Genomic DNA, 12724 nt, shown 5'->3' on the forward strand with positions numbered 1-12724 from the left:
TAAGTTAGAGACTATGGTTGTATGTTTAAGGAATATTATTATGTAATAGAATGCTAGATTAGGATTTCTTCTAGCCTTGGCTCTTCTAATGAATAAAACAGTTGACTCTAAGGCAGGTGAAATACATCATATTTTACCTTCATCTTCATTTCTAACATGAGAATGCAAATACTTCTCTAACTGTATAGGATTTTTGTACAGATTAAATAACATTGGGAAAGCCATTCTGGAAACTCAAAGCATTAGAAACAAATAGGTAATAATGGTGCTATTTTGTGTAGGCTTTCATAGTTTGACTTTTCAGAGTGGAGAAATTTTATTTACAGTCGTAATATCTCTTCCTCAAGACTTTTTCTTTTGTTTTTAGAGATTTTATTTATTTATTTTTAGAGTAAGGGGAAGGGGGGAAGAAAGAGAGGGAGAGAAACATGGATGTATAAGAGATACATGAATTGGTTGCCTCTCGCATGCCCCCAACTGGGAACCTGGCCCACAACCCAGGCATGTGCCCTGACTAGAAATCGAACCGGCGACCTTTTGGTTTGCAAGCTGGCACTCCATCCACTGAGCCATACCAACCAGGGCTTCCTGGAGACTTTTTCAAGCACTTGACTTTTATTGTCTATTTTACCATCTTCTGCCCTCAATGGTATTTGGATTAATCTTTCTTTTATTAGTGCTTTCTATATTCCAGGCCCTGTGGTGAGTTTTGAGGATTCTAAGTCTCTACCTTTGAGGAACTCATAATGTAGTTGAGAAGAAACGTGTTTTTTTTAATTACATCATGGTGCTGTTATTCATATAAAGGTTACCCCAACCTGGCCACATCGTAGTTTAAACAAAACTATAGTAAGTGTCAGTTATCTAGAGAAACACTGTCAAATAGAACTCCCTGTTGTAATGGAAATATAGTAGCCAATAACCATGCATGGCCTTTGAGCTCTTGAAATGTGCCTATTGTGAGTGAGGAACTGAATGTTTTAATTAGTTTAACTTGAAAGAGCCACGTGTAGACTTGGATGAGCTGGATTCCTCTCCTTCTGCCCTCAGGTTGGCAAACTGTCCTAAGCAGCCATCTCCCGGTGGCACTGAACTAAGTGGGGTGAGCATGTTCCCAATTAGGTTATTCAGCTTCTGATGATTTCAAGTTGAAAATACATTATACATTGTGTATTATCCTAGTAATTTTATCTTTATGTACTCAGAGTTTAAGTTTTTTTCTTTCTTCTTCTTTTTTAAATAACGTTACAGTTTGGACCAGAAAATCCCTTTAGGACACAGCAAATGGCTGCCCCTAGAAATATGCTTTCTGGATATGCTGAACCAGCTCATATCAATGATTTTATGTTTGAACAGCAAAGAAGAACTTTTGCCACATATGGTAAGGTGATTAGACTTACAGTTTCAAGTTTGACTTTATTAGAATTGGGGTGTGTGTGTAAGAAAATGCAATACCCTTCAAAAAGGGTATTGTGTTTTTCTAATACACATCTATAAATAATTCTACAAATGGGAAGGTAAACTAATGTTTTTAGCTATCATTCTAATTCTATCATGATTTCTGAGTACTAGAAACATTCTTTGGTCTTAAAAACAGGGTATTCTCTGTCATTGTACTTGATATTGAATGTCCATTACAGGCAGATTGCTGTCAAAGTTAGGAAATGACAGGATAGATTAAGAGGTTACACTTTTTGTTGTATAGACTAGTTGACCTTACTCTGTTTCTCAGATCTTATCACTGAAAAATTTTCTGTTGATCACTGAAGGGCATCAGGAAATAGAATGGCTACAAATATACTAGGTAGAATAATCACATGCTATCAATGGCAAGATATAAAAGGTCATGTGCATACACAAGGCTGGCTGTCCTCTCTAAGAGAAGATGGTCTTTATGATGTCCTTGTTGAGAGTTCGGCAAATCAGGGGTCTGGTCACAGATATCAGGTTTTTCCATATTTGGTGCTGCCTTTCCTTTCTCTTCCTGTAATCCACACCTGCAGTTTGACGGACATGCTGATCACCTTCTGCTTTAAAGACCTTTTTAATAGGGGTGGCCTCACAGAGTAAATGACTTAGGGCTGTTGTAGTTGTGATCCTCTTTATGAATTAAGTACTTGTGCTGATATTTTTCTCAAAAGAGTAATTGAAAAAGAAAACTCTGAATTTCTTTTAGAATAGGTTTAATAATCACATTTTAGATGTCAGCAATATTGTCTTTTTAAAAAAGTTTTCTTTGCACTAAGAATTCTAATAACTCCTTTTATTTCTTACTGTTGGATTTTGTAAAGTTCTGAACAAATTTTTCTGTCCTATCTTCCATTAACTTCCATTGTCATAAGATAGGACCAAAAAAAGTTGAACAACATTATGTTTTCAGTGATGCGTTTTGATAAGTTACTTTCATTAACAGGTAATATAAACACATTTTAGACATTTAGGGAAAAGAAGAAAAATGTACTCATAATCCCCCTGTACCAAAGGATCTACTCTCAGCATTGGGTCTTTGTCTTTCCAGGTCTTTTCTCATGTTCACATTTGTATTACAGAGCGGTAACATTTCTAAACTGAATATTTTGCATTTCACTTTTTGGTTCACTATTTTATCACCAACATTTTCAGCGTTACAGTCTCAAAGCTTATTAGTTTTAAGAGCTATGTAATAATCCATTGATTGTGTTATAATTTACATTCTAATGTTAGAAAGTTATTTTTTTCTAATACTTAGTGATGCAAACAGATTCATTTCTAAATTAGTTTAGAAGTTTAGTATAATCTTAATTATTCATCACAATATATTCTTAAAAACCACTTGTAAAAATATTGTCATTTGTTAGATCGTGTTTCAGCATAGTGAGGTGTTATAATTGACTTAACTGTGAACCCAATGTCATAACCATGACTGTGACCCTCTGCAATCTCCCAGAAGACTTCAGTGACACTTCCAGTTCAACAAAATGTTATAAATGCATTGTGCCCATTGCTTGTGTAAGGGATCCATGTAAGCATATAAGCAATGCATAAAAATTAACTCTATTGCATCATGAATTTATTATATCTTAACCTATAAAAAAAAAGATTTAAAGACTTTGTTTATTTTCTTAGATCTTAGAAGGGCCTTAAGCAATAATTTATGTAGCTTAAGCCTACCTTAAAACAAGGCAGGAAAAAATGTCCAAATAAGCTTATTTTGATACCTACTTTCTTTCTTAAATTATCCTATAGAAAAGAGTAACCATTTAAAATTATTTAGTTGTCTTTTGACCTACATTCAGAAATAACCTTACTTTTTTTTTTAATAGCTGGTGATTTTTGCCTTTCCCATTGGGGGAGAGTGGGGCTACGGCCCAGGTTGAACTATTTAGTGAAATCTAAGACAAAAAATGAATGTGGCTATTCTGTAGAAGGCAGCTTAGAATAAAGTTGCAAAACAAAGAAAATTATTGTTTGTCTCCCTTATGATAATCTTAGAACAGAGAGCAATTTTTTTGAAATTTAATTAATAAAGTAGTTAATCAGGCTTAGGTTTAGCAGTCTTTTTTTTTTTTATCCCCCAAGTATTAAGCAAGTATAGCTTCTATTGATTTAAAAGTCATGTAGTTTTCTCATAGAAATTTTTTGTCTAACCTCAGATAGTGATTCCTTTCAGAGAATGAGACAAAGAGTTTTCTTTCACTCTTTAGAATGTAAGACTGGGAGAACTTCCTGTTACTTTCCCTCATTTGCAGAGTACCAAGGAGCAGACCTTGTACTGGTGTTGTTTATAAGACATAGAAGGAGATGGCACGTGAATACCTAAGTTTTATATTTATCACTCTGTAATTCTGCTGGAGTGTACTTTATTGCCATGGTTAGTCATAGCAGTGTTATAATCCAAGTTTATTATTTCTGGAAGATTCACATTGTACATTTAATTTATCACAAAACCTGCCGGTGGAGTCCTTATCAGTAAAGATAATCTTGTTTGCTGTATCATTCCATTTACTCGTTCTACAGTTTTGCTCTTGGCTCCCATTTATGGTATTTATTCCTGACTTCTCAGTCTCTCAATGGTTTGTGTGATTCTTTTGTCCTATTTTCCTCCCTTTTCTTCTTGGGTTCCCACTTGTTCCTTTACTAGTCTTCCTGGGGGCTCCTCAGTGAGGTTTCTTCCCTTTGTTCTATGTTCACTCAGAATTTTCTCTACACCAGTATATAGAAGTGGAGAATAGAATTTAAATACCTTTAGTTTCACCATCGTTATCAGTAACTTAGTTTTAACATCAATACTAGAAACTCTTTATTAGCCTTCTTAAATGATTTTTAAATATTCTACTGGATGAAGATATTTATATTAAAATTTCTTGAATCATTTAGAGTTCAAATTGGTTCCAGTTTTTGCTGTTAAAAATGTGGTGATGTATATATTAAATTGTAGTAAAATACTTTTTAAAAATGTGATGGTGAATATCTTTGTGCATAAAACATTGAGTTTTTCTCATTATTTTCTAAAGAGAATTCTCAGAAGTAGGACTAAGAATATAAATGTTTTTAAAGCATTTGTTATAGATTGTCAAATTGCTCCCCAAAAGAAATCTCCCATCTTAATACTGCCATGTACGAAAGTCCTATTTCTCCTTACCCAAGATCCTTATAATCGTTTTTCCTTTGTTTTTTTTTTTATTTTTGATAAACAAAATATATCTCTTAAAATTTTATTCTTTTGGGCTACTAGTAAGATTGAAGGTTTTTTCTTATATAGGCTTACCTCATTTTATTGTGCTTTGCTTTATTTCACTTCACAGATTTTGCATTTTTTACCAATTAAAGACCCTCCCTCTACAAGCAAAAAGATTATGACTTGATTTATTGCAATAGTCCTTCATTGCGGTGTCTGAAACCAAACCCGCAATATCTTAGAGGTGTGCCTGTATTTGTAACCACCATTCTTTTGCAAATTGTTTAAAGTCACTTCTCATTTACCTTTTAGGATGTTAGTGTTTATAATTTTAAGGATAAGTAATAAATTGACAGCCATTTCAAATAAGACTACAAATGAAAAAAGTAGACATTAACTTCATTAAAAAGATACAATGGAGAATAAGCTTCAGAAAGATAAATGAGAATATTTCAGAACTAAAATGCAAATATATTCATTTATTTGAGACGTACAATAGTAATAGTAGAAAATGAATTGGACTGAAATTCTGTAGTGTTAGAGTTACATCTTATTCTTTTACTAGCTGACTTCTAGTAGGACAGACAGCTAAGTATTTAACTTCTCTTACTTGTAAAGGAAACATACTCTTAACCCCTAATTACCTGGGGTGGGGAGCACTAGGCGTAATGGTGGTGGTAGCAGTAAAGATTTTACCACAGAGGTTGGAAAAGGAGAGCACAAGTTCCTTTTCTCAGAAATAAGACTCTGACCAGATGAGCTGGGGATTGGTGCTTACACAGTTCATACAGGAAGGACCAGCGGTCGCCCTTCCCTCTCTGCCTCCTACTTCATCCCTCCAAACACACAGTGCAACACTGTTTATGTAGATGTAAGTTTCCTTCAAGACAATTACATTCTAGATACATTTTTATGATTGAGATGAGGATTTTTTTAACTTGGGGTATTGTGTTTAAATTTTATATATAAGCCTTATCTAGTCTCATTTTTAAAAACACAGCATTTAGCCCTGGCCAGTGTGGCTCAGTTGGTTGGAGCATTGTCCCATAAACTGAAAGGCTGCAGGTTCAATCCCTGGTCAGGGCACATGCCAAGGTTGCAGGTTCGGTCCCCAGTCATGGAGCATATGAGAGGCAACCGATGATGTTGCTCTCGCACATCGATGTTTCTCTCTCTCTCTCTCTCCCTCTGCCTCTCTCTCCCTCTCCCTCTCTCTCTCTAAATGCAATGGGAAAAAAATGTCCTTAGATGAGGTTAAAAAAATACATTATTTACAGACCACTTGTACATCACAAAGATGAAAGGTAAAAGAACTCATGATATTTGAATCTGTGATTTCACAAATTCTATTCCAAAGCTGCTTTTCTGCCATCAAGCTCTCTCCTCTGGCTAAGAGCATATTTTAAATACTTAAAAAAAAAACTATATGCAAATGAGCTAATAGCCAGGTGGTTGGTTCTATATTAAGCATATCACGAGGGTGAATTGGGCACTTGTATCCTTAGCTAGTTTGAAAAGTATGTTTGATGACAAATGTTTTTCTAAAGACAATCCTTTTCATTTTTAGCTGAAAAATTAAAATGTTAACTATACCTACTAAGATGTACCCTTAAAAAAATAAGCTAGTACTATTATGTATTCCATGATTATTTGCATGGGTTTTAAACCCTCAATTGATTAATCATCTAGTTCTTTTTGTGAATATGCTAGATTTTTAAAATTGATCTTGACCAAACATTGATTATACTAGCAACCCCCACTTAAGAAAAAACTGATTCGAGTTAATATATACTTTTTTCACTTAAGTTCCCATAAGCCATTGAAGACCACATTTATATGTAGCCACGCTCTTATCTCTAGCTGAAGGAGTGTATTCATATGCTAATTAATACCCTTGCTTCTCTTACCAAGGAAATATAAGTAATGATTTATGAAGTAGAAATATATTGTCTTAAAACTGGTAGGACACACTGTCTTTACTCAGAATAGGATTTTCAAAATAATAGCTAGATTACATATGATTCTTCTTTTTAAAAAATTATTTAATAGTTGATATAATTTGATAACCATGTATTATCTATTTAAAAAAAAGTTTCTGCACTTCCGATAAAGATGGAGACATAAGTAAATATACCTCGCCTCCATGCACAACAATAGCAAAAAATAAATCTGTAGTACAGAACATTATCACCCAGAATTGTCAGAAAATTGAGCTGTGTGGAAGTCTGACAACCAAGGATTTAAAGAAGCCATAGTCATCCAGATGGGTGGGAGAGGCAGAGACATGGAGAAGCGTGGAGACACAGAGACAAGAATGGGTGGTTCCACATCCACATGTGGTGGATAAAAAACAGGAGGGATGCCTTGGGGAGTGGCGATCCCAGCCTCAGTCCAGACCACCTAGCCTGGGGTCCCAGTGCCAGGAAAATAAGCCTCTGTAACTTCTGGCTGTGGAAACCAGGATGGTTAGGGTGGCAGAAAAAAAATGAATCCTCTTAAAGGGCCCACAAGGAACTTTGGACTCACACAGACCCATCCCTTCTGGGATTCAGTGCCAGGACAACAGCAGGAAGGGCACCAGTGGCATATGGGAGGAAGTGAAGTGGGAATGGGGAGACAGTTTCTTCCAAGGCTAAACTCCAGAGGCCAGGCAGCGGCACTGGGCCCCTTCAGAGCCCTCCCCCACACAGCAACAGAGTGGTGACATGGGTTACCCTGCCCTGGCGAGATTACCTAAGGCTCTGCGCCATACAGCTTGCTCTATGTGCTCTAAGTGCTCTAAGTGCATCTAAGGTGCTCTAAGATGGGGTCAGAGCAGCTCTACTTAATACACAGAAACAAACACAGGGAGGTTGCCAAAACGAGGAGATAAATACAGCTCAAATGAAAGAACAGAACAAAACTCCAGAAAAAGAACTAGATGAGATGGAGACAAGCAACCTATCAGATGCAGAGATAAAACACTGGTCATCAGGATGCTCCAGGAACTCATTGGGTACTACAACACCATAAAAAAAGACTCAGGCAGAAATGAAGATTGCATTACGTGCAATAAAGAAAATCTATAGGGAACCAACAGTGGAGTGGATAAAGCCATGGATCAAATCGATGATTTGGAACACAAGGAAGGAAAAAGCATTCAGTCAGAACAGAAGGAAGAAAAAATAATTTTTAAAAAATGAGGATAGGCTTAGGAACTTCTGGGACATCTTTAAACATACCAACATCTGAATTATAGGGTGCCAGAAGGAGAAGAGGAAGAGCAATAAATTGAAAACTTATTTGAAAAAGTAATGAAAGAAAATTTCCCTAATTTGGTGAAGGAAATAGACATATAAGTGCAGGAAGCACAGAGATTCCCAAACAAGATGGATGTAAAGGCCCACTCCTAGGAAGACACATAATAATTAAAAGGCCAAAGGTTAAGGATAAAGAGAGAATCTTAAAAGCCACAAGAGAAAAACAGAGTTATGTACAAAGGCGTTCCCATAAGACTGTCAGCTGATTTCTCAAAAGAAACCTTACAGTCAAGAAGGGACTGGAAAGAAGTATTTGAAGTCATGAAAGTCCTTGGAGGACCTGCCTCCAAGATTACTCTATGCAACAATGCTATCACATAGAATTGAAGGGCAGATAAAGCGTTTCCCAGACAAGGTGAAACTAAAGGAGTTCATCTTTACCAAGTCATTATTATTTGAAATGCCGAAGGGAATTATATAAGAAAAATAAGATCCAAATTATGAACAATTAAAATGGCAACAAATTCACAACTATTAACAATTGAATCCAAATAACAAACTAAGCAAACAAGCACAACAGGGACAGAATCAGATATGGAGATCATTTGGAGGGTTATCAGTTGGGAGGGGGAAGGGGAAACATGGGGGAAGGTGGAGGGATTAAGAAGCACAAATTGGTAGGTACAAAATAGATGGGGGAATGTTAAGAACAGTATAGGTAATGGAGAAGCCAGAGAACTTACATGCATGACCCATGGACATGAACTAAGGGGGAAGGAATTGCTGGAGGGAGTGGGGCTAAGGTGAGAAAGTTGGGACAACTGTAATAGCATAATCAAAAAAATACATTAAAAAATTAAAATTAAAAATAAGAAAAAGAGCTTCTCAACTTCCAAATATATGATATATGTGTATTTTTAAGATCTTCCAAAATTTAAGACTACAGTTGGATATTTTGGCTGGAAGGGATCTTAATAATTGATACAACACCAGTATGCTAGCTTTAGCCCATAAGATCCTTCTTACTCTGCTGAAGTCATTCATGGTACAGCTCTAGACTTGGGTTAATTGTTCTGAATAGAAACACAGCTCATGAAGGAAGGATTGGTCCTAAGTTAAGGAGTATTTTCGACATCTGGTGAAGAAAATGTGAAGTGAGGGTATTTGTATAGAATTAAATTAAATTGTAAATGGCAAAAAATGGAGTCAGTAATTTGTACTTTTTTCCTTTTAGGTTATGCGTTGGACCCTTCATTAGATAATCAAGTGACTACTAAGTATATTGGTTCTGTAGAAGAAGCTGAGAAAAATCAAGGTATTTATTTGAAGTTATATATACCTGTAATTACTGTCTTGCAGATTGACTTTAGACAATGGGAGTAAAACTAGTATTTTATTTAGCTCTTGATTTTTTTTTCAAGTTGAGACTATAGTGTTGCAGTTTAGAACTATTAATAGTTTTTAGAGCTTGCTTTTGGCATGTGCTAGGTGTGCAACCTTATAGGGAAGATAATGGTACCTATTTGGGGGAGTTGTTATGAGTACTTGGCACATCACCAACCCGTTAAAATCATTCAGTAAATTATAATCAATGTATACCTGACTTTAGCAGTTTATTTATCAACACTAAATGTCAAGCTACATTTTAACAGAGCAGAACATGTTTCATTGGGGAGATTGTCTTTGAAGGGTTGCTTCAGTTGTTCAGTTGTTGAATGTTTTAAAATACATATTTGTGCTCATATTCATTTTGTGTTATTATAAAGCAAAGTTATTCTCAATGCTAATTTGAATAAAGCTCATCAGCCCATTGGAATCTTTTTTTTATAAAATGCTCATTAAAAACAGAATGTGCTATTTGTACAAAGACACTTAGTAGCTACAGACCTATATGGGCAAGCTGTCCTCAGTGTATAAGCTAGATTATTGTTCAAGTAGAATTTTAACAAGATTCTGTTACAACACACAACCTAAAGATATTGATTTGAATTAATATAGATAAGCTTTTCCCTTTAAGTTGGACTTCTGCAAGTCACATATGTATGTAGCTAGATTCTCAGTTAACAGTTAAATTGTGGTTATGACTCCCATGAACCTTTCTATTTCCAGCTGAATGACTACGCACAGTGTGCCACCTTCTCCTGATCAAATCCCAGCCCAGAAACATCCTCTTTTCCCTCTTACTGTTAAGGTTTATGTTGTTAAATGTCAAGTTTGGACTGAGATCACTTAAAAGAAATACCAGACTCTTGTGAAACTTTATCCTGTTGTATTATAAGTAAACAAAGACAAGTTATTAATTACTTAATGTAATTTAATTCAATTAAGTTTTTAAATGATAAATTTTAGTTTATTCCTTCAAAGGTAGCTTTATTACTATTTAACAATATTAAATTGTTGAGTTTCTTTCAAAGAGTGGCAAAATTCACTGATAAAGGTCTACAATTCTTTAAAAGGATTGTGTACTACTACAGGATTACATAGCTGGTCTTCTCTTTATGTATATTAGAATTTGCAAAATACTGCAGTGGTAGAAAATTTCTTTGCCTGGCACGCTGAATCCTTTTTGTATAACATGACTTGGTACATCTGGCATATTTATATAGATTTTATTTTGTGTTTTTAATAGATTCTTTGGTCACAAGAGCAATATAAAGTAAAAATTATATACATGCTACTATTTCTTTAGAAAATTATTTGTGATGTCTCTTTTTTTTAATGTAGGTTTAACTGTGTTTGAGACTGGTCAGAAGAAAACAGAAAAGAGAAAAAAGTTCAAAGAAAATGATGCATCTAATATTGATGGTTTCCTGGGACCATGGGCAAAATATGTGGATGAAAAAGATGTAGCCAAACCTTCCGAAGTAAGCCTTGATGTCTTTCATTGTCAGTTCAGGTGCCTGCTCTGTGTCTCTATGAAGGGTGCCTGTATCAGTAAACTTAAGATTTCCTTAGAGAAATAAATGACTCATCAAAATTTCTCTGTCTAGGTAAACTGAGGGAATACTGTAAGATTTTCTTTTTGTTTTTCTTTAGAATATTTTTACTTATATTTTTCTGATTTATTTAACAATTTTTAATAAATATCACCTTGATAATGCTATTAAGCTGCCATGGGAGCTGCTCTTCTGGTACCAGATTTCCAGCCTTTCTATGATTTTAGAATTGATATGAATTTTATTTATTTATTAATTTATTTAAAATGTTTCAATATAAAATGTATCAATATATTAACCAAGTAATATATCGATTTTTTTTTATTCTACTGTGAGCTAAAGCTATAGACAGACCCCTACCCTATTCCTTCCCACCTCCTAATTTCGTGGTCTCTGAGCCGGTCACTGTTGTAGGTCTGAGGGGTACAACAATGGACAAGATCAAGAAAATTCTAGCCTCATGAAGCTTATAGTCTAGCTGTATATCTTACATTCAATAGCATGCATATTATTATATTGAGATATTATATCTCAATATATGTGTATGCTACTATTTATTGTAGACATCATCTATTGACTTCTTTGTTATTATAGATAAAAGTTTTCTGTTTCCCCCCCTTTGTTCCACTGCTTCTTCCATAAAAGTCATGTCACGAATCTATTGGCATTGCTTATATTCTTATGACTATGTAAAAACTGTTTACTGAAGAACAACATTGTGTGCTAAAATCCAGGTTCCTGTCTGGTACTAGATTTTCTAATTGCTTTGTCTTTTTACTTGCATAATTAGCATAATATATTAAAGTTGTTTCTAGGTGTTCCAGAAAAATGGGTTTGTTATAAAATGAGTTTAAAATTACCATTATGTGTTTAATATAATTTTGTAATCTGTTGACGAATTGAGATTGTTCTCCTGGGAGACATACTTGAAGATATTCCTTCAGCAAAAAAGTGGACCTCATTATAAAGAATTTATAACCAACTTAGGCCATGATGGGGTTCTAGAACATCCTTTTTGAAAGTTGACTCCTTATTTTCCTTAGGAAGAACAAAAAGAATTGGATGAAATCACAGCAAAGAGGCAGAAAAAAGGCAAACTGGAAGAAGAGAAACCTGGGGAGGAAAAGACAATCTTACATGGTAATATATTTGTTATGCTTCTTCAGTTTGTATGTTAAACTTGCACATATTTACTCTGTTCTCTCTTTGTATAATATTCATTGCCTTTATTAATTAGCTGCTACAATTCATTATATTAAGAATTATACTGGACAGTTTGCATCCCAAAGAAACTATAACAAACTCTTTTATGTTCTAATAGATGAGAGGAAATAGAATGATTAATGATAGCTGCAGATAATTTTTTTAGTGCTAATGAATTTTTTAAAATGATAAAGAAGTCTGAATTGAGTCTTTGTTTAGTGTGTCAGTGGTGCCCTTGTCATTTTAACTTTTTGTTTTTAACCCAAATCAGATATTCTGCAGGTCTACTCAACAGTTACTGAATTATACTTTAAAAGAATAAACTTTGTTTTGATGTGACTAGATTAGAGATTAAGACTCTCATACTCATTTTGATTTGTGGGAGGAAAAGGTATACATACCAAAATAAATTGTAAATATTCTAGAATGTACCTGGTTCGTAAATAATTAGCTGTATTTTGAAAATTATGTAGAGATTATCTGAAACTGTAAAGAATAATTCAGCACTGATAGTATTGATTATTCTAATGTTACATCATATATCAAATTTTTAGGTTTGATGGAGCCATATTTGGTTTCTTGAGCTCCAGTTTTTGTCTCTAAGGAGTCCATTTAGTACTGTGGTGCTGCAGCCATACCAACAATAATGGCCAGCGTTTATGTAGTGCTTACTCTCTCAGGCATGCTAC

The 12724-nt window shown here is 34.5% G+C and overlaps 1 protein-coding gene across 1 annotated transcript in view; it reads left to right on the plus strand.

The window, feature by feature from the left end:
- Window positions 1-12724, plus strand: part of CDC40 (cell division cycle 40) — a 52852-nt gene that overhangs the window by 20456 nt on the left and 19672 nt on the right. The window contains exons 3-6 of the mRNA XM_028509962.2: window positions 1252-1381; window positions 9131-9211; window positions 10621-10760; window positions 11876-11972. Of these exons, the coding sequence (XP_028365763.1) occupies window positions 1252-1381; window positions 9131-9211; window positions 10621-10760; window positions 11876-11972 (448 nt within the window). The remainder of the gene's footprint in view (window positions 1-1251; window positions 1382-9130; window positions 9212-10620; window positions 10761-11875; window positions 11973-12724) is intronic.

This window comes from Phyllostomus discolor, chromosome 4 (assembly GCF_004126475.2).
Source record: "Phyllostomus discolor isolate MPI-MPIP mPhyDis1 chromosome 4, mPhyDis1.pri.v3, whole genome shotgun sequence".
NCBI classification, from domain to species: Eukaryota; Metazoa; Chordata; class Mammalia; order Chiroptera; family Phyllostomidae; genus Phyllostomus; species Phyllostomus discolor.